General features: G+C 38.7%; 6 protein-coding genes across 6 annotated transcripts; 2 read left to right on the top strand and 4 right to left on the bottom strand.

Annotated features, from left to right (window-relative positions):
* Window positions 1-8: 8 nt before the first annotated feature.
* Window positions 9-1180, top strand: EAF01_008850 (uncharacterized protein; the record flags this gene model as incomplete). Its single annotated transcript, XM_038917106.1, has 3 exons — window positions 9-40; window positions 92-244; window positions 430-1180. 3 exons carry the CDS (start codon window positions 9-11, stop codon window positions 1178-1180), a joined length of 936 nt encoding a protein of 311 aa, XP_038767500.1.
* A 5580-nt stretch (window positions 1181-6760) lies between these two features.
* Window positions 6761-7842, bottom strand: EAF01_008849 (uncharacterized protein; the record flags this gene model as incomplete). The annotated part of the gene is made up of 2 exons (XM_038917105.1): window positions 6761-6867; window positions 7038-7842. 2 exons carry the CDS (start codon window positions 7840-7842, stop codon window positions 6761-6763), a joined length of 912 nt encoding a protein of 303 aa, XP_038767499.1.
* A 957-nt stretch (window positions 7843-8799) lies between these two features.
* On the bottom strand, window positions 8800-10192 carry EAF01_008848 (uncharacterized protein; the record flags this gene model as incomplete). Its single annotated transcript, XM_038917104.1, has 3 exons — window positions 8800-9382; window positions 9463-10034; window positions 10109-10192. The coding sequence occupies 3 exons, from the start codon at window positions 10190-10192 to the stop codon at window positions 8800-8802; spliced, it is 1239 nt and encodes a 412-aa protein (XP_038767498.1).
* Window positions 10193-17757: 7565 nt separating this feature from the next.
* Window positions 17758-20228, bottom strand: EAF01_008847 (uncharacterized protein; the record flags this gene model as incomplete). The annotated part of the gene is made up of 2 exons (XM_038917103.1): window positions 17758-20079; window positions 20133-20228. The coding sequence occupies 2 exons, from the start codon at window positions 20226-20228 to the stop codon at window positions 17758-17760; spliced, it is 2418 nt and encodes an 805-aa protein (XP_038767497.1).
* A 740-nt stretch (window positions 20229-20968) lies between these two features.
* Window positions 20969-21667, top strand: EAF01_008846 (uncharacterized protein; the record flags this gene model as incomplete). The annotated part of the gene is made up of 4 exons (XM_038917102.1): window positions 20969-20983; window positions 21138-21222; window positions 21312-21545; window positions 21597-21667. The coding sequence occupies 4 exons, from the start codon at window positions 20969-20971 to the stop codon at window positions 21665-21667; spliced, it is 405 nt and encodes a 134-aa protein (XP_038767496.1).
* Window positions 21668-21879: 212 nt separating this feature from the next.
* On the bottom strand, window positions 21880-22560 carry EAF01_008845 (uncharacterized protein; the record flags this gene model as incomplete). Its single annotated transcript, XM_038917101.1, has 4 exons — window positions 21880-21924; window positions 21978-22067; window positions 22254-22425; window positions 22481-22560. The coding sequence occupies 4 exons, from the start codon at window positions 22558-22560 to the stop codon at window positions 21880-21882; spliced, it is 387 nt and encodes a 128-aa protein (XP_038767495.1).
* Window positions 22561-22811: the final 251 nt, after the last annotated feature.

Raw genomic sequence — 22811 nt, 5'->3', positions numbered from 1 at the left:
AGGAAATCATGTCGAACGATCTCAGCTCCTCCGATCTAGTGTTTGTCTCTTCTAAGAGGGGCTTACGATTGTGATTGCTGATAGCAGACAGAAACTCCCCAACAGTACCTCAACGCTCGGCAGCAATCGTTAATCTAGATGGGCGTTGGGCACTTTATCATGAAACAAAATACGCTCCAGATATCCCTGAAACATCATATTATTTGCTAGAACTCGGGACTGGTATAACAACCAAGCTGCCCAAGTCAGCCGAGTTCGCACCTTTCAGCTTCAACCAACAAATTTCATCTGGGCCGACGAAATTACCCTTCTTTGCCAAGCACAAATGAACCAGACAACTCATTTTTTCACTTTCAAAGGCCCACATTTTGCACGGCATGTAACAAGACTGTGTCCAATACAACACTGGTAAAACTAACTCGGCGCAAGGTGGCCAAGGCCAACCAGTGCAGGCCGTGTTGACACATTGTTGTCTATCTTGAAGGCATTGTATTTCGTAGAGAGTGATAGGACTCGGAGGATTTATGTGGCAATTGCAGTCTCAGGTATTGGTACTAGAACAACCTCAGCAAGCTCGAGTGTTAGTGAAGTCGATGTTCTAGGATGTTCCTCAAGGCTAGGTGGTCAAGTACTGCGGTGCCTTGTGTTCAAGACTCAAAGGGAATTTCCGTACATCAATATTGAGTTCATTAGTGGTGATATTCTTGAGACAATTAACCTTAAATACGTTCCCTTTCCAACCCGGGTGTCAATGGGACCAAGAAATTTCGATATATCTAGAGCGGGACTAGCTCTTGCCGCTCAAACCGAAGAACAGTCTCAGGCTCGACATGATGGTATATCTGATGTCCACTTTATTCCTTTTGATCAGTTACCGACACCGAAAAAGTCGAAGGAACTTATTCCTATAAAAATTGAAACTACCAGAGTTATCGAGAATAGAGAGGAGGTTATTAATGAAAGTAATGGACCCGAGGATGGAATTACCGAGAATAGAGAGGGGTCTGGCAATGCGAGTGAGAATAGGGCTGTCGAACCTCCTTTTCCGGTTCTAGCGAACAGAGGGGGGCAAGTAGGTTCACCCCTTTACAGGCATTCCGCATATATGTGGACTATATGGTGGCAAGAGGAGAGACGAAGATGTGGATTTGAAGACGTTGATCTTGATTTTGATTACTAGAATTCGTTATTCGTTACGGGTTATTTTTAGATTATAGGCATTGAAATTTTCGTTTTGTAATTAGCTGAAGATTGAGTTGAATGTTTGGAGTGGAGTGGTTTTGTGGTATGTTTTTGGGAGGGAGGTGTGGAGGTTGATGAATGGGTTTCTGTGTGTTGATTCTTTCTTTGGATTGGAGGAGATATAGATATATGTATATACAACTGGAAATATTAGAATGTCATCCCAGTTCTTGACTCTTTCTTCCCGGGGTCGAAGTTCGGTTGGGAATCTATGAATGAGTGATTTTATCTACTATGGTAGTTAGGTGGGTAGGTGGCTACTCGCTTGATGTATATATCCCGATGGATAGATATGTGAATACGTCGCCTAGTATTATATATCACATCTTATATAAAGAACATCACACATCATACATCATATACACTCATACACTATACATCATACATTTGTGTCTACATTACATCATGTATTCCACCCCTTAGGTTTAGCGAGCTTGAAGGAAGAAGTAAGAAGTAGATGTCTATTATGTATATTCGTTATTGCTATCTCAAGTCACAATCTCGATTCTTTAATCCCCAATCTCACTCATCTCGAAAGATGTTATATCTGGTGAGTAAAATTGTATGTAGATATAAAAGGAGCTCACACTGAATTACTTGCCCGCTCATTTATTCACTCACTTACTCAATTATGCATATCCGATCTAGCACACTCGAATCTCATCTACGGAAAGAGGGAGAGAGAGAGAGAGGGGAAGTGTTACGTGTGTGTGGATTTGAGGATTAGAAAATGTGATGGTATGTATGATGTAGTGAGAGTTGTAAAGAGAGGGAGAGAAAGAACGGGGGAGAGAGAAAGTGAAAGTGAAGGATAAAAAGGAATAGAAGAAGAAGAAAAGTAGAATACAGAATACTGTATACTGTATATCTTCTATATTTAATATATAGATAAGCAAATAGATAATGTGGTTTATTAGTGAATGAGTTACTTTCATCTCAATTTATACTCTTTTCTTTTTGTTGTTTTTAATAAATATTAATTAAATCACTTAATATTATTATAATAAAATAATAAAAATTCAATATTATAAGAAAAATTTCTTATATTCTTTATTTTCTTTATATAAGGAAGAATACTATTATAAAATAAAATAAAGAATTCTTTATTCAAAAAGAAATCCTTTATTAGCTCTTTATTCAAAATAATAATTCATTATTTTGAAAAATTTGAAATATCACGTGGAATCTAGTCCAAATGCGGAATGACAGACGCAATATTAATTTTTCTTTATTATAAAATTGATTTCAAATCAATAAAGAAATTGATTTCAAATCAAAATATTGATTTCAAATCAGAATTTTCATGTACGCCACCTACGTATTATAGGCTGTATAGAGGGCAGGAAAAAAGCATAAATAAGTGGCTTAGGTCCCTGTATTCAGATCCTTTACCAGAACCCACTTTTATATGTATTCAAGATTATATAATACAATAACAATTCAAGCTTCAATAATAATAGTAATTCTATTTATAAATTCTATAAGCCTAAGCTTCTCATATAGTACTATTATAGTACTATTCCCAATCCAGCCTAGTCAATCCCCTGCTAAGCGCATAACCTGCAATACTTTTAATATATATTTTATCAATAATTTATAATGAATTCGAATAATCAAGAAGTTCGTATACTCTTTGTTATCAAAACTATTCAAAAAAATAAAAAATAAGTATTCGAAAAGTTGTGAAGATATATAATATTCTGAATACAATATTATAATATAAAATCAAAGGTTTTACTCTTCATTTCAAATATCAATCTAAATCTTATAATCTTTTAGAATTAAAAGAGAATATCATTTCTGAATATATAATCAATATGAATTCGAAAGATTTTCTATTTAAATTTAAGAATATGGAAAATATAGCAAATTATATTCTTAAATCAAAGGGTACAAAATACATTAAAAAGCTTTAGGTATATTAATTTGTAAAATATTAAATCAAATTAAAGATACATTTTAATTATATTTATAACTTTCAAAAAGCTTTCTATAAGAATTCTAAATTCCTTAAAGAATGGTTTTAATTAATTATAAATATATAAGCGAAATATAACATTTTGAACGGAGATTTTTATAATTTCAATGAAATAGGCTTTATAATGAGGATTATATATATAATAATAATAATAACTAATACTAAACGAAATAATAGAAGTAAGGTAATATAACTAGATAATTAAGTGTTACGGGAACTGCCTCTAGGATTATGTGGAAGTGTTTAGAGATCTTTTGAAATGATTTAGATTAAACTTCAAATAGGAATTCAATAAGGTTGTAATTGGTTGTAATTCTTGTAATTATAGTAATGAAATTAATGATTGTTTTTAAGTATAAAGCTTTACATTGTAATGAAATCTATTCCCTATATAAACCTTTGTATTAAAATTGATTGATAAATTGATTGACAAGTCGATCGATAAGTTGATTGGCTTTTGATTATATAATACTTGTTCTATAATTCCTATTATTCTAACTTGTCCTTTTGTTCTGAAACTAATCTTCTAAAATATTATTAATCTTAGTAAAGCCTTCTTGCTTATTATATTCTGTCTTTCTTAGAACCTATTATTCTGGGAACTATGTTCTAGGTTTTTAGGGTATCCTATAACTAATACTATATACATGCCTGAGGCTCTCCTTAGGTGCCTAGTGTCCCCCGATATACTGTAACTGAATCACTGAGGCCTATAATATCATTATAGCCTATAAGTCAGTGATTCTACAGCCTGTTACTAATCCGTTGTAACATCAAGAATGAATTATAATAATAATATATGGAAATAAAGAGGATAAAACTATTCCCTTATTTCTAATAGTTTAAGAACAAATTTATTTCTTCAATTAATATATTAAAATAAATCTTCTTATAGAATAGACTATTAAATCTATATCTAATAGGTAAATGAACAATAAAATAGGTTTAAAATGATTGAAACATTTTAATAAGTATATTAAGAATTAAAGAAAGAGTAAATATTGAATATTAATACTAAATGAATATGAAAACTATAAATCAATAGTTTTTCAAACATATTATAAAGAGAATAATATTATATATTTATATTTACTATTACATTTAAATTATTTAATTTAATTATTTAATATTAGCTATTTTAATAATTTAAAATATTTATATAGTAGTCAAATTAATGAATTTATTAAAGCATATATTAATCATATTTTGAAGGTTGAATTCTTTATAGCTTTTAAAACTATATATAAAGAATTAATCACCTTTCAGAATATAAAATCAAAATTTCAAAAAACAGATTTAATCCCATTTAATCTTGAAGCTATACTCTTGAAATTAGATATTTGAATTTATACATCTACCCCCCCCTCTTTCAATCTAAATCAATAAATCTCTTAAACCCTTTATAACCCAATTAAAACTCTTTCTTAATCAATATTAATTAAATTTTAAATAATTTATCATTAAGTAAGCTCCCCTATATTTATATTTAAGACTATACTAATTCTAATTAAAAATATAAAAAGATTAGCTTATAAAAACACACTTTTAAATGTAAAGAATCGTATATTTTGAGTAATAAATGAAATATTAAATTATTACGAGAGCTGCCTCTAGGATCATGTAGAAGTGTTTAGAGATCTCTCGAAGTAATTTAGATTAGATTTCAAATAGGAATTCAATAAGGTTGTAACTGATTATAATTCTAGTAATTATAGTAATAAAACTAATAATTGTTCTTGAACATGAAGTTTTATATTATAATGAAACCCATTCCCTTATATAAATCTTTATACCTTATAAATCGACAAGTCGATTACTATAAAGTTGATTTCGATAAGTCGATTTCCTAATTATATAATATCCATCCCGTAACTAATAATAATACTATTGCTTATCTAACCTATACTCTCCAACCAATCTGTAACTATTGCTTACCCTATATCTACTATAAAATAGATAACAACAAAAGATAAGTACCTATCTTTTAATCATTAACTATTCATTTGATTATTGTTATCTTTAATTACCATTTAATCCGATTATCCCTATAGTACTATTTCCATAGATTCTAACACCAAGGCCTCAGATTTATCTTATAATTCATATTATAGTACGGGTACCTCCGTAACATAAATAAATATTAATATATATAAAAAATCTAATTATATTGAAAAGGAATATTTATTAGATAAAAGACTCTTAATATATTATCTTAATAAAAAGTTAATATTCAGATTCAATATAATAAATATTAAAAAAAGAATAAATTTAATAGAGAAGTATTTTATATTCGATATTATAGTAAATATAGAAAGATAGATTATAATGTAAGAATTTGTTAAAATAATGTAATAGATTTTAGATTATTAGAATCTTTATAATTTCAATTAATTAATTTGATTATTGTTGAATAATATAGTTTTGAAAGTTTAAATTGAAATGAAAGTAATTCATTTATTGATATGACCTACTCACTAATAAACCATGTTAAGTAGATATATAAATATATATATATATAAATAGATACACAAGTAGATTTATAAATAGTCATATAAGTAGACAATCAATCAAGCATTCAATCAAATCGATCAATCGATCAATTATTATCAAGAAAGTTATCAACAACATACTCCCTTGAAAAAAAAAACATGATATAATACAATAGACTCAACAACAGAAAATAAAGTAACTACTAAGAATAAATAATACTATCACAACTTCAAAATTATCAATACCCGCTCACAATTACTTACTTACTATTTTCCTTCCATCTATTTCTTGTTTCTATACTCACAGATATTAAAAGGGGGAAGATCGTTTTCAAAATTTAATCATGCATACCTAGTATTCATCTACTATCTGACCGAATATATACTATACTTACAATAAATAGATGCAGCGACTAGAGCAAGCAAGTAATAAGTATCTAGCACATGAATTTCTGTTCTTTAATTTTTACTTCTATATTTTAGCTTTACATTTACCTTTGCATGTTTGTTTGCATGAGCACTAAAAGATATCTCGTGAGCCAGCTTAAATTTGAACAGTATTGGTATTGGTAACTATTGTCATTGGTATTATATAAGTAAGCCTGTGAACTTGTACCAATCACGTCTGACTAATTGAGTGATTGACATCCTTTTCTCCTTTTTTTGCTCTGCTAATCCTCGCTTATGGGATCATCTTTGTTTCACTCGAGTAAATGTTATGATGGGGAGTATCTCTCTCCATAGCCTAGGTATCCATGGTACATGCTCATTTGCATACTATTCATCCATCCATCGACCCATTCATCCATTACCAGCCATTCTCTCAGTATTCATTTTGCATGCATTCCCTTGGATAAATCCTCATACCACTTTATCCACATTCTCATCCATCCACACACGAATGCCATACCATGCCACATCATACAACGCTGTCAAATACAAATGAAGAGACGATGCAATACAATACAAGACAAAGTGATACCATACAGTTCCTCAAGTAAAATCTCACATGCCAGTATAACTCCTTCCCGCCCAATACTTCATTCATTCCCTAAATCCCACTTTGACGGGGTCTCTTACGAGAACTGCCGGGTGTGCCGTGCGATGGATGCATCTTGTCGTTCTTTTCTCTCTTGAGTTTTTCGTCCAGGACACGGGCTGTTGTTTGTTAGTAATTGTTTGTTTTGAGAAAAACACACACAAAGATACAATTTCCGAATCCTGCAGCCACCTCTCTATCCCCTGGTTGTGGATGAAAAAAAGAAAGAAGAAAAAAGGTAACCAGAAGCGAGAAATTCCAAAGAAAAGATCGAAGCCAAAAAACTTACTCAAAACATCATAACCAAACTGCGGAAACTCCAAACACATCTCTCTAAACTCCGTCTCCGCCTCACTCCTCAAAGTATGACTCCTCGTCGCCCAGAAATTCGCCACCGGCGCCCTAATCGTCTGATCATCCTTCTGGGTATGCGCATACACATATCTCGCATAAGCAATCTCTCCCTTCGCGGTACTATTCACACAATGAATCTTGCTACTCGCCAGACTCTTCAAACTCGGCAGCTGCAGCATTTCCGCCAGCGTATACACGCGCGCATGTTTAAGTAACTGATCTCCCGACTCATCGACGTCAGGCATCGCCGGGTCCGATTCCAGATCGCGCGATCCGGGGATCTTGCGCGGGAAATAATCATTCGTGTAGAGGTACTCGAGAAAACAGCCGACGGCGTCGAGATCCTCGTCCACGAGATCGATGCGTCGCTCGCTGACGTCGGTGCTGAATTTTCCGCAGGCTTCTGCGAACCAGGGGGATTTGCAGAGGAGGGCTTGATGCGCGTGGAGCAGGGCTTGTTCGTCGCCTTGGCCGACGAGTAAGGCGATCATGGGACTTTTGAGGTAATCGATGTAGGTAACGCGCGCGGGAATATCTTCCATGGCTGTTTCTTGGAGATCGGGACCGGAAACTTCGTTGTTGTCATCGTTGGAGACGTGGGTGTTGGTTTCGATGCCGGCGGACGCGTCGATTTCGATTATGACGGCGCTGGGATTGGGGTCGCCCATTTCGATGTCGGGGGGGTTAGAGCCCGGAGCGATGTTCTCTGGTGCGAGGGGATAATCATCTGCGGAAGACATGTTTGGATGTTGAGAGGGGAGAATTGAGAAGTTGCGAGGTGAGGTGGTGGATAGATGGAAAGGTGGGAAGATCACGAAGGTGGTATCGACGTTCTGACGGGAAGCTGTGTAACTTTATTGAATTGAACCAGAAGTTACAATACGACACGATCCGACACAACACAGTACGCAACTCAATTGAAGAAAGAATGGTAGAAAAGATTGATGAAAAGAAATTGGTTATCTGAATTCATTAAATTAATGAAAGCATCGGATGATGAGACACGATAAGAATACCTAGTGAAAGTTGAACGCGCTTCGATAGCCGTTGAAGGAGACGTGTAGACGTGTTTTAAAGCTCTCCCAACCTCCTGTTTATTTGAGCCTCGCGATTAAGGCATCAAAGCTTTCAATTGGTCAATTAACTGTATGTACTAATAAAACTGTTCAGTACAATGTGCTATTATTTGAACTTCAATTACGAGTTTCCTTGATATCATTCATCTGTACCTGAGCATCCAAGAGATTCATCCCATGGATATTCCTTGGTGGCTTATGAATAAAGGAATGAGATGAAACTCTCCAAGTACTTAGCTATAGTTATATCACACCAACATCACTGATGACACAAACAAAAGACATTTCTTGTAGTCAACAATTCTTCCTTCAAACTACAAATCAATCTCCAAATGTTCATTCCCATACGCCGTTGATTTAAAGGCTTCAAGCCATGCTGGTATCCATCCAAATCACTCAATATGGTGAGTATAAAACCCTAGAGAGAAAATATATGTAACAGGAACATATACATGAATATACTGCCTCAGAAAACTTTCCATTCTTCCCATCCAAGCCCATCCTAAAAATGCTAGAAAAACGCCCATCCATCTCTTTCTTCACTTTTCTCCATCATCACTGACGGCTTCGTTTCAGAAGCTAGTAGAATAATATAATCCTTCCTTTCGAGGTCCATTAGACTTAAAAACGACTAATTCTCCTCCCAAACCTATTTCCCGTCGTTGGAATAGGTTTCTCCAATCTTAAACACCAAAATAATAAATCTTCCATAGGTAATAAGATGAGGAATATCCTATTACACAGATATGCCGCGATCGCCACGAAAAATGCCACAAACGCATCGAGATAATAATGGTTTGCCGTCGCCACGATTGTGATCAGGATATAAAGCGGGTAAGCGATTCCCAAGAAGACATAAAAGAGCATCCAGAATTTATTCTTGCGTTTTTCGCCTGTTTCGAGGTTTCGACGGAAGAGTCCAGAATGATAAACAAAAGTCACGCCGATGCAGAATGAATATCCAAAATGCATGGATGGCATAGCGGCGAGTGAGTTGACGTAATTTCCTTGCATCCAAACGGATTGTGCGTTGTTGCGTCCGACACTGTCGAGGAATCCATACTCAGGGGGGAGAAGACGTGGTGGCATACATGGGTAGAGGATAAAGATACAAAAGGCGAAAAGATTGGTGAGAGTCATCGTTCGACGGACGATTGCGAAAGTTGTATGGGATGGTGCTACATAATACCAGAATGCGATGAATCTTCAGAAAAAGTATTAGCCAAAGATCAATTCTCCAAAACTACTAGACATCTCTGCCTAGTCACGATTTTCGAAACTCACCCAACAGTACCAGGAATGTGAATCAAGGCATAAGAACGATTCAAAATGGTCAAAAGCGTCCCATGACCATTCAAAAACCACTTCTGTACATCCTGTTCCCTCACCGGCCACAAAAAGCTCATCCACGAGAACTCCTCGAATTCCAAAATCGCCAACCCGTGATCCTGAGCCACGTCCCAAATACCCATTTTGGAAAACATCGCTTGCGAGAGGATTTTCGTACATCGATAAAACGCATACGTAACTATCCAATAGAACATCTCGATCAGAAAAGGAAATTTCTGCAATATGCGACTGTGGTAGTAATCTCGAAATCTCGAGGTATTCGGCGTCAGGAGATTCGTGCCACAGCATCTTCTCTTCTTGGGGGGATACTTCGACGTCGACATCGAATCGACCTCGGAATCTCGTCCGCTGCCAATCATATAGTCCCGAGCTAATAGATCATCGGATGAGCGTGCGGAATCGGGTTCCTCGCTCAACAATCCGTAGTTGTTTCGCCTTCGATCGAATATCTTATACCCATGTCTTCTCGTCAGTACCATCGATCCAAATAAGATACTGGCAACCATCTGTGAAAGAAACGTTAGTCGATGAACTTCATATTCTTTTCTCTCTAAATTCAAAATCTAGAAGGGAAACTAACAACTGGTTCTGCCCATCCCGGCAATCTGAATTGTGGTTTACTATTCCATTGCGGTTCGCCATCTGGAAGTGATGTAGTCGCCATATCTGGATTGTATAAATGTCGTCCGCCCAATCCGACTCCAACACCAGACGTCAAAACACGATGGAAACCCTCAATTGAAGGAATTCTTTTCTTCCTTCCTTTCCAAGAGAGTATTCCGGACAAAGATACAAGTAAAGTATTGATATAAGGTATCTATAGAAAACCCTGTATCCGAATATTTTCACTCTTTATATCGAAATAATTTGCTCGTGGCGTTTAACGCAGGGATGACGTATGCATTTGCTGTAGGAGATAAAGAGGAATTGAAGCCCTTAAAGAAAAGATTACTTGTATTGATAATTGCGTATTAAAGTCGAGATATGGTTAAAGATGTTGCAGATATACAAATCAAGGAGAGACATCGACATCGGCCATATAAGTAGGAAAATGAATGTACGGAGTATTCGTTCGTTGTGTGGATTTAATATATTGGAAGTTGATAATCAGGGGTGATGCGGATCTGTTAGTATGGAGAAGGAAGAATGAAAGCAAGGGCTATCTCTCTTCTTTTACTTCTCCTCAAAATTTGACTTGAGAAATGTAACGAGAAGTCTCGAAAAATCGAGGTTCAGAAAGGAAGAAAGACAAGCAAGCAACCGAACGAAATAAAGTGATATGGAGCTTTATTTAATCAAATCAAGAGCTGATTGACAGGTTGAAAATGTTGTAAATAGGGCTATGGATGATGAATTTGATACCAAGTAGCGGCTAACTAGGTCCTCACGACTAATTCTTTCATATACCAAAAACAACGAGCAGTAATACCATGTCTCGCTAGTCATGAAATCTAGAGCATATCCCCTTCTTCTCTCCTTTGTCCTAAGGGAGTATATTATCTAGACCCATACTTCTTCCCCTTCTACTTCTTACTCGTCGACGCAAAATGAGAGCTCCCGACGATCTAACAAACTATCTACTCTCTGCTCAGACCCTGACCTGATCACTCGAATACCTGCAGAACCAAGGTACAGCTTTCCTCGTATTCAGCAACCCACCACAAGCGTATTTACCAAACAGAGTAATTCTTCACATGCCAAGTATCTCATCACAGGTTATTTTGGCTTGGAATCTGGATCAATTCTACTGCAAATAGCTGGGGCCAAGAAAGGCCAATTGATTCACATGTTCCAAAACTTACCAAGAAGACGTGGTGTTGAGGTAATGAGTGCGGTGTAGGTAGATATCCCGTCTTTCTTTCTGTGGTTTGAAAAGGAAGAGATCGTTATGGATCTTGGGGAGGAAAAGGAAAATAAGGATTAATTAAGATTAGACGAATGTGAATAGCTTACGACGACTCTGTGGGATTAGAGATAGCTTGAAATGTTATCCATCTTTTACTCCGTACGTCGTAGATCATAGCACAAATAGATAGATAGATAAATGAATAGAGAATTCTACCTTTACACTCGAACTAAAATACAATATACATGGAAGATTCTTTTTCTACATGGCATTCATACATCATCATACCAGTATTCTTGAAGAATATTCCTTTTCGATATATATTTTACCACATCACCCTTTTACCCTTTTACCCCTTCATCGATCGTTAAATTCCCGGTTCTTTTCTTCCCCATTCTTTCACGCATTCATCTCGACCCACCAACTAATAGTAACCTTCTCCATCACAGATTCACAATCGTGCATCGTGAACCACTCTTCATAGATCCCAAAAGTATAATTCTTTAAACTTTACTCGATAGACTTTGTACTTTCTATCTACATAAAGCTCTTCACACTTCTCCAACCTGACTCTAATCACAACTTCACAACCGAAAGAGAGAAGCACACGACACTTTCCAAGCCCAATCCAAACATTCGACTGGTGCTGCTCCTTTGCCTCATTTTCGCTCATGTGTACGATGTCCCAGCCAAAACGAGCCCAAGAATATCAAACTGCTTATGATGAGATGATGATCAGCAAGCCACACTGCCACTGCCAAGAAATCTTTCTGATAGAAGCTTAAATAACTTTCAACGAATTGTTTGCTCGCGAGAATACTGAAATAACATCTTGAAATTGACTGGTTTTTAGGTAAGGTTACTGAATGCTTATTAGAACACACACGAACCAAACACTCTCACAACTACAGTGTTTGTACCACATTATTACTGTCGCGTATCGTGTCGTGTTGTATCGTATGTGTTTATGTTTTCCTACGTTGTTTTATGTAGATGTGGAAATCCTGGCTAGAAGAAGTATGCAGTTCGTATTCATTCATTTCTTCGCAATCTCGCATTCGCACTCGCATACGTACATATATATATACATATCTACATATCTACATACGCTCAACCAGCGTCCCACAACAGATACAGAGACCAAGATACCAAGGCTTCCTTCGAAATAAATGTCACTATACCTAGGTAGGTATTTCTCGCGGTTTGTGTTTCGTTTGAAAGGTCGGTATAATTATTACTTCATCTTTTTTCTCGATTTTTATCTATCTATCTATTCATTATTTTCAATACTATCTCCTCTACACAGAGTTACAAACGGGAATCCACAATAGAACATAATCCCGACGTTGTATTCCTAACGAACAAGCATACCTACATATAAACCTAGCAACAAGGTCGCACCCAAAACATGCGGGAAGACGTCACGGAAACATGCACGAAAGGAACCGGGTGTAAGGGTAGGAAGAAGAAGAGAAGTAAGCCGGATCAATCGTTCCGATAGTTTTTGGGTGCCGAGATGGGTGTGTTTCGGTTGCGGTTTGAGGTTTGCTTGAGCCGCAATATATAACTAGGTGAGCTAGGTAGGCGAGGGAGGTAAGCTTGGATATCCTTGGTTGGTTGAGGATGGGATGTTTGTATGTGTATACTGGTAGGAATGGAGGGGTTGTTTGATTAAGATATTGCGGTTTTGTATATTGATCAATCAGAATATCTATAAGAAAGGAAATATACATGTCTCATCTGGATTTCGGCAGAATTCTTGCGAAGGATTCATCGAAAGACCCAATGCACCTAATCAATTTAACCCGTCTAGAACCCCCTAGTTCTTCAAACATAATCTTACATACATCAAAACAGAACATCCATCTCTGCCCAAAACCTCCATATGCCATCGCTGCGAAATCGTGCCTCATTCATTGAAAGCAAAGAATGGACGGTACGAGTACATACCATGCGGACTTGTAACTCTCGAAAAGCAAAGTTGTCTTATCGATGAAGAAGATGGAGTACGGGTGACATTTTTAGATGTTCTTGGACTTCTTCTACTGCTCTTTTCTATTTTCTATTGCTTATTGGGTATGGTCATCTCGAGATCTTCTATTCTTTTTGTAAAGAAAAGGGAATTGCTACAGGTGTGTAAATGCATTCTACCTTCTATTCGGATTTCAGGTATACTAGCGAGCCCTTTGGAATTTTCTTGTGCCATTATTGTGATAACCCTTAGCCCTTCATATGCTGGGTAAACGTTAACGTTAGAAGAAAATCCTCGGAGTTCGTCATCATGAAGTCGAGTTGATGATTAGAAGAAGCAGGGTATTTCATGAGAGAACGAGAAAGAGGAGATTTTAAGATAGCATTCAGATCAATGAACTAGAAAGGTTGAATGTGAAGATGGTAATCAAACACCAGAAATGGAGGAAGAAACCCTTGAGTATAAACATCAGATTGAATCGATGGCATCTATTTATGTGAAGATTTCCTCTCGCGGACCTTCCATCTGTTTTCGAAATACACATGTCGTCAAATAATCGATCTCGGAAGATGTCAAGCCATGTCTATGAAATTCTATCGTTAGTCGGGGCACACATCTAGACAAGTTCACATCATTTCGAAGTCGTGCTCATTTTGTTCTGCTCAGCTTTATACTTGCAGAGGAAGTTAAGTTAGCCAAATATAAAAACCGTTATCTTCCTTGACTTACAAACACATGTTCTACTCATCTCTTCTTTCTCTTGAAGTCAACTTTAAGTAGAATTACATAGATGAAGTATTCATCAGGTAATATTGGTCTTTCTGTAGAACTCGATAATCTGTTCTTGTGAGTAGCTCAGAATACGAATCAATTCGAAGAAACGGGCAGCAGCGAATTTTAACAAGACTGATTGAATCCACATGTTTCAATGTGTGTAATTCAGTGTAGACGGACCTCGAGATGCTTCCGGTATTCAGCGATATATGTCTTTGCTCCTTCATTAAGAAACAAAACTGAAGAGAGATCACAGTTCATTCACACTCCTAATTGTTCGGAGGGGGCCGAAGGGGGAGGAATTGAAATATTTTCGTGGGATTTATTTGATGTGTGTTTGTTTTGCAACGAGATGGTGTGGGTTTAAGGTGGATGAAATGGGATGGGTGGGTTTAAGGTGGATGAAATGGGATGGGTGGAATTCACTATAACTTATGAGTGCATGACTCGCAGCACGTTCATCACTCATTGAACTATAGTGAGAAAAGTGATCGAGAAGGTGAAGGGGTTTGAAGCAAGGCGCCGATTAGAAGAGCAAAGGAGTCAATATACTCTGCCCTGAAATGTCCCTTGATAACCACCTCACAGCGTATAATAGTCTAACTGACCCAAGTAACTCGACGAGCACTTTCTCCCACTCTATCTAAAAGCAACTATTCCATTCCCAAACAATCACTCTGTAACCAGGACCTCGCCATCTTCAGCTTCTTTACCCTTCCCACCAGCCCCATCAACCCTTCTTGATCCTCCCCCGCCAAAACAACCGTCCCGTCGCCACATTCACCACCTTCCCTCTACCATAACACCACCCTTTAACCAGCATCCTCTCCTCCCCTCCCCCAACTCCCCACACATCTCTCTCAACCCCCCAACCCTACATTAAAAAACAGCAGAAACGAAATCGCCGCATCCATCCACTCACTCACTCTCTCTCTCTCTCTCTCCTAAAATCTAGAAATCCCCCCTTCAAAAACCCCAATGCATACAACCCCCTAACCCATCCATCCAAACCAACAACCCCACAATCCCCCTTTCCATCCACATCCACCTAATATCCTCACCCAACATACCATAATACTCAAGCGCATACAAATAATCTCCCATTTTCCTCGCAATATCCCCATTTTCTTCAATCAGAGATTCCTATACCCTATAATCAATATCACCCCTCCTCCCCAATTCCCCTGCGCGTTAACAAAATTCAAATCGATCGTACACAGATGTACTATCTAATCATCAGCTCCCCTTCCTAGACAAAAAAAAACGCGATAGTCAGTTAGCCACCTCAGATCCAGATACCATATCTTGCGTAATAAGATTACTAGGATAGAAATATTCATTACTCAAATTCAACTATTCAACAAAACATCTCTACGCATTCCCAGCACTAAAAGCGCAATACCTCTCCTCCTCCTCCTCCTCCTCCTCCTCCTCCTCGCAACAAGAAACCCACCCCATCCCCATCCCAAGCACACTTGCGATCATTATAATTTCACCACAAAAACAAAAGGCATAAATCGATATCTTCTCACCTCAAACATACAAGCTCCTTCCACTCCACTCCACTCCACTCCACTCCACTCCCATGAAACAGAATCGCGTTTCAAGGTTCAAGTTTCACCAACCCTCAATAGATAGACTCCGGAGTCCGTAAACCAGCCGGACAGAAAGGTAAATCGCTTTTCGAAGTTCGAGAGCTCGATAGTGAGTCTCGCATGGGACTTCATATAGAGGGAAGATACTCCAGATAATCCATCGGGGTTATAAATTGCTACGGCGAGGATGGTTAGCACCAGGAGGAGGAGGAATAATATCCATACTGCACTACGTACATCGCGCATAAATAGCAATAGATCTCTTATTTTCTGTGATATACATTTAACTCGGAACATTTTGTATATCTATCTATCTATCTATCTGTTCAGGCGACGAGTCGATCCCGTCGTCGGGATTATCTACTAGCGAGCAAATACGATAATGATATATAAGTTCCCTGTGATGAGAATGAAAAGTTGCAGAATCATTTGTATGGGTGGGGATTCTCGTGGATTTTGAGGTTTGGGGGGATAGAGTATTTACTATCTTGATAGATGTCTTTTTTGGAAATGGAATGGACCTGTATCATTTAAAGTGTACCGGTGGAAATTATAAAAGAGATAGGTTTTAGGGGATCTTCTTCGTCGATCGAGGCTATAGAGCTCTTGGAGCATGGAGTGGTATCGAGATGGACTGAGGATATTTTGATGGATTGAAGTCTTTGATACTACCCATCCATTACATACAATCGATTGTATACCTTTTTAAAATTAACTCATGCACGTGTCCACGTCCAGAAGTACATGCATGTATGACAATACTAGTTGTCCTCACAACACAATCACAACCAAATCCAAGCCAGTAAGTAGAGCATACACCCTTCACCATCGAATATCAAAAAATACATATACCAAATCCCCAATCACACCCCCAACCCAAATCCAGCAACTTACTTGAAAACCAAAACAGCCTAAGATCAAATCAGATCCCCCAGCATCCCCATTCCAGATCCATGCACTAATATAGCTATAAGTTTCCTCACATCCATCAAGCTCTGATCATTTGACAACATCTTACATCGAGATCTTGATGATTCTTCCTTCATACTCCACGACCGCTCTCTCGAATGAAGTATTGTTCACGTCCGTTTTCTCAATCGAAGTATCATATACTATGGAGACTTCTCCGATCGTATAAGAACAATTTACCAAAGCCGAGCAGGAACGGATACTAATTTCCTACCCAGGATAGCAATCTTACACCCTGCATCCTCCGTCCTACTCTGTTCACGCATAACACACAGCACATAGCAGAATCCTCGCAGTGACCCGAAAAATCCTCCCAATATTTAGACTCTACAGCATCCGAAAATATACATCATGCGATCATTCTGCAATAAGTATTCAAAAGGCGAGGTTATTCGCAAGTATAAAAACAGTTCAGAATTTTCATCAACAATGGGTAGGACATTGATCCTGCTCGATAGTATATAGAGATAAATATCCATGAAAACACTCGTCAGAACACTCCCCAAAATACCCTAGGTAAACCCGCCGAATGTCCAAGTCTACACGAGGTGACGAAGACAAAAATCAGATGGATGGAGCACGACTTTGCTTTCGTGCCATCGGGTACAAAATCGAGGTTCTAATACCGTGCAAAATATAAGACGTGAAAAACGAAACACAAAATCAAGAACCTTAAACAAGAGGTAAAAAGATGACATGACAGGATCTCAGAAAACTGCATTCATTTCCATGTATCCAGCACGCAATGCAACACGATACTCTAGAGGATATATGAATCCTTCTCTGCTTTATAATACACGAATTTCATCGCTCCACCCATCGCTATAATACAAGCCATTCCTCATTGTCCATTGATATTCCGTAAGTAATTTCCGTTGACAAACCAAATCCCAATCGCCAGACACCATGCCACAACTACCATCCACAGTAGTTTTAGAACCCCATACCGCAAATCTTTAACTTCAATATAAAATACAAGAAAGAAGTGTGCGTGTCAAACCTCACGACCATCCCTTTTTCCATCGTCGTCTATCATAATATAACCCTTTTTTTCTATCCCTCCTTCAAATATATTACAAAGTGAATCTATCTCTCCTATTTCGTTCGTTCTTCCTCCCATACACTCTCAATAGACCACCTGCCTTGGATGATTTCTTTACCCCATTACTCTTGACAGATGTGACCGGAGTCACACTGGCTTCTTTTGAAACTTCTCTACTCCCGGTACTTCCGCGTCCACTCTTCCTTCTGATGTCTTTTTCTTCAGAAGATTTGATAAAGCGATGAACGGTACGATGATCTAGTACTCTTTCTTCCTCATCATGTTTGCCCTCTTTATCCGTTTTTGGCCACATGTATCCATACAGCTTACTATGGCGTTCGCATCTTGGACAAGATGATCTCGTAAAATAAGCATCTTTTTGGACAAAAGGTTCTTCACAGATCTTGCAATTGATCCATGCTGATGCTGGTTCGGCGAGAAGTGCATGAGTCAATACGTAGTCACCAGGAATTCGCACATTTGGCGCGTGATCCTTATCATTAGTTGATGGTAAAACTACTCCTTTGCGGCGGCGTCGAATTTTGGGCTGCGGAAGTTTCTTCGAGATCGTCATTGTCGAGTCGTCTATTTCCATGTCGGATCCAAGATCGGAAAGTGCGGATGAATCTGCATCGTCTTGTAAAGCTGGGTGTGATTTGCTAGTATTTGGACTGACGAGAACAGCTTCTGATGGAGCCTTCTTCGCATTCTGAATCTCTGATGGCGTGATGACTATTGTTTGGCCCGCCCTTTCTCGCTTTTCCTTCTCCCACAACGGTCCTCTTCTTCGACCACCATGATTTCCCCTCTTCACATAACCCTGTCGCTTAGGTTTAGAATCGATGGGAACAAACTTCTCATTCAGCACCACGATCGTCTCTTCTTCATCGACTGATGTTGCATCTGTTTCTCCTGTTCCCTCACCTGAAGGAGAGGATGTGAAACTTGCTCTCCGGGATTCCGAAGCAGAGCTTGGTAAGGTGGTACTGTTATTGTTTCCATAGAATGATGTAGGTGTGAACTCTTCAACTTTCACAGAAAACTGGCTCTTCAATCGCTTTGTCGTGTCGGAAGGCGAAATTGTTGGTTCCACAGAGTCTCTCTTTCGCTTAAGTGTGCTTGATCTCAATGGCCGAGATCTTCCAGGGTCTATTACTGGTGAAGGCATCCCTGGAGTTACCGGTTGGTCCCATTCGACCAGAAGGGTTTGTTGTAGTATGCCTGATTCCGGGGAGCTAGGCATCTCGCTTCCGTTCACTCCATCTAGAGCTCCTAATGGAGAACGCTCAATCTTTTGAGATGGTCGTCTTCTTTTCGGAGTACTCGGTGAACAATCTTCCTCGCTAGGTATTCTTTTTCGCTTCGATGATCCTGTTGGTGATGGTAGATTGTCTTTATCAACTTGGTCTACTTTAGATACAGGCTGATTTGAGACTAAATGTGGAGAATCCAGAGCAGGAGAGCGTCCATTTTGAGCCGACGAAGCTGATCTACCCAACTTTGGTGGCATTTTTCGTACTTGTGGTCGTAAATTGACATCAGGTGTCATCGATTCGGAACGCGATTCAGATACCGTAGAAGTGGGTCGTCGTCTACGTCGAAGACTGTAACCGGGTACCTCGGGGGGTGATGGTTCCTGTTCAATTGATAATTTGGGAATAGACTCATTATTTTCATCATCGTCTTGGGCCCATCCATTTACGCGGTTATCTTCACAAGTCTTACATAGACATTCGCAATTATCCTCGCCGAAATAACTCTCGCCATAGGTGACTGTAATCTCCTCCCCAATCTCAATGTCCCTAACTGCAATAATCTCCATTCCGGCAGTTCCACTGGTCATCAAACGAGCATTTGCGCCACAATCGTGATTTGCGAATCGAGCTGGTCCGAGAAATAGTGATGCAGATTTGTTGCGACTTGACATGACGATGCTAAAATCTCTGCGCAGGAGGTTAATATGCTCTTCCTCCTCAGGAGTCATAACAACTTGAATTCCGGAAAGATATTTGACTACCTCTCCCTTTCGAATTTCCCTTCGCGCAACAACTGCCGCTTCATGTGTCACAACAGTATAACGATTCGTGCTCGAAACTTCGAATGGACAATCTGGTAGATAAATGTTGATGTATTTTTTGAGATGACGCCTAAAGTCCTCCTTTTCTTTTTCCGAATTGAGACTTTGGTGAAATTTCTTGAGACCTGGAAGAGCCAAGAGTTGTGCCTCTGCTTTTGCCGTGTTCTTCTCAATAATGACTGAATTTTGGAGAATTTTGGTCACATCTTCCTCTCTAATTCCACGAGATGAATGGTATGCGATGCGATTTTTGCGAATATTGGTCCAATAGTAAACCTGTCGGCCTGTATTAGGAGAAGTTATAGTTGAGACTATTATATAAGACATACCTGGTCAACAAGCGCATCTGTCAATATATCGTCGTATGACCATAATTGAGCCAAAGTAAGGCGTTCCTTCTTCGCTGCGTTTGATTTTGGAGGCATTGTGACGATTCAAGTGATGTGTAAGTATGCGATTGTACAGAAGTTAGGGCTACAAACAAAGCCAGTCGTTATGCCGAAGAAAAGAACTGGATAGTGTTGTGAGAAGGATGCGGAAAGGATTCGAATGAATTGTATATCCAAGTGAGTGTGTATGGATGTACGGCTTGCAATAAATTGGAATATCAGATTGAATGAATGGTTCAAGTGGCCCGTCGCCTACGAGAAACGTGTCGGAGCTGATTTTTGTGACCCAAATACCTTCACTTCTTCCAAATGGACGTCCTCCCTGGCTATTTTTCCTGGCCGACTAAAATAAAAGAGAAGCAGATACTTATGTGCTGAAATCCGAAAGTAACGTTATGCGGAATTGAGAAATGGGGAACGAGAACGCCGAAATGCTTCAAACGGGAAGAAAAGGAGGGACGAAAGTAAGTAAGCAGGAAAGGAGTGAATAATTGTTTCCTTGAGATACATGATGACCTTCAACAGAAGATGAAGTATATTTTTTCACCCCTATTAATAGCCATTTTCAACAAGATAGGACAATAGATAAAAGAGGCTGGAAATAGAACTTGGAATATTGAGGCGTGGGTAAACATCGCCTATACCAAAAGTAGACTAGTGTCCTAACAATTTGACAATGACAATAGTGAGATAGCCATACAATACGGAGAGAGGGAGATGTATAGACAATCTCAGCAATACGAAAGTGAACCCCTCCACCACGTATTGTTCATAAGATGATTCAACTAAAGGTATGGACTGTTCTCTTGCGTGTACATAAAATATCCTCATTGATATATACTCAATTACTTTCCTTCTATTGTGCTCGGCGCATTTAAAATACTTTTATTGATCTTTCTGCTTTTGCGCTCATCACTTGCTATTGTGCTAATTATCACCATATAGACGATGCTTAATTGCATCGACAACTCTGGCGCCGCCGTGGTAGAATGCGCCAAGGTCTTGAAAATGAAGAGACATGCAAAAATTGGTTCGGACCCTCTCTACATCACCCCCTCCCTCCACAACGCCCCCCCACAACCTCGTCTCGTCGATTCCAATTCTAACAATGCAAATTAGGAGATCGCATTATCGTCGTCGTACAAAAGCAACGTAATTTCTCAGAGTCCGGTCCCGGTGCAAGTGTTTCTACATCCGCAGCGAACAAGGTCAGAAGAGGAGATATTAGACACGCAGTTGTGGTTAGGACAGTCAAAAAGCTACAGAGACCAGACGGAAGTGTCGTCAAATTCGATGATAATGCTTGTGTTTTAATTAACAAAGCTGGAGAACCCATTGGAACAAGATTAAACGGTTAGTAGTGTCGACTATTCTCAAAATGTTTCCTTGGTTAACATTTTACAGGTGTTGTTGGCACAGAATTGAGAAAGATGAAGTGGTCAAAAATTCTATCACTAGCACCTATGCATCTGTAGATGTCACTGTATAAAAAAAGATCGATGTAGCATAGCAAATCCGGCGTTTTCAAGGAATTTTTGGACAATGAAAAATTATCTTCTCCCCCCATAGTGACATGCCCTAGAAATTTGATAATGTATTTTTATATATCCCCAATCCATGTGATAGACTCCATATGCCTGTTTCCCCAAAGAACAACGCCTTCTCTAAAAATTCGAAACCTGGGGTATCATTGGAAAATATGACCGCACCCGCAGCATACGTAGAAGAGTTTCTAGGATCCCCCGTTAGTAAAGCCTGGAAGTATTCGCAAATTCGGAAGCTTACCATTCCTGTTTCCGCAGATCTCTGTTGAGACTGGAAAAATACAGCATCTTCGTTCCTGCAAGCAGGGCAAGTCTTGTTGGATCGTGGAAGCTAGAACCAAAGAAAATTGACATGTCAGCGGAGGGTTTCAAATAGACCACAACAGCTACTAGAACTTCCGCATAAGTCCACTCATAAATTCTTCCCCTCTCAAAGCTTCTCCACACCTAACCTACTCGACACTCTTCTAACACAAATGACCAGATGGCCGCATAAAAGGCATAAAGGTAAACCCACAGTGGGATCAGATCCAACATCCTGAGTGACACCTGCAGTCTCACCGACGGCATTGTTAAGAACGTTTCTGAAGACACAAGAGGATACAGCCTCCTCTGAGTATTGACAAGTACGGCATGCGAATTGTAGGCGGTGGGTATCGGGGTCCTCCTTTGGATACAACATATTTGAGCTAGATAATGGTTAGCAGATGCGAGGAAACCTTTGAAGGGGCGATAGAAACTTACCATTCACTACAGAATCTGAAAGTGATTTGTTCCTCATTCTTCTTGGGCTCTTCGCCGGCACTGGATGATGGAGATGCCATGATGATATTTCTTTGATAGATGTGTTCTAGGATTGATTTTGTCGCAATAGATAAACCGTAATGATCCTCGTGGATCAATGTCGTTATTCAGCACCTAGAGCCAGTTGAAGTCGATATTTTAAACGTGGAAGAAGAAAGAATAACAATATTCTTCTCTGATGTTGTATTATATTGAGAAATGTCGATGAATGATGATGGATTGTGGCTTGAATGGATTTCGATGTGGATATTTTTGGGTAGAACTAGAACTC

This window comes from Botrytis porri (genome assembly GCF_014898465.1).
Source record: "Botrytis porri strain MUCL 3234 chromosome Unknown BPOR_012, whole genome shotgun sequence".
In the NCBI taxonomy this organism is placed as follows: Eukaryota; Fungi; Ascomycota; class Leotiomycetes; order Helotiales; family Sclerotiniaceae; genus Botrytis; species Botrytis porri.
This window is presented reverse-complemented; position numbering and strand designations above follow the sequence as displayed.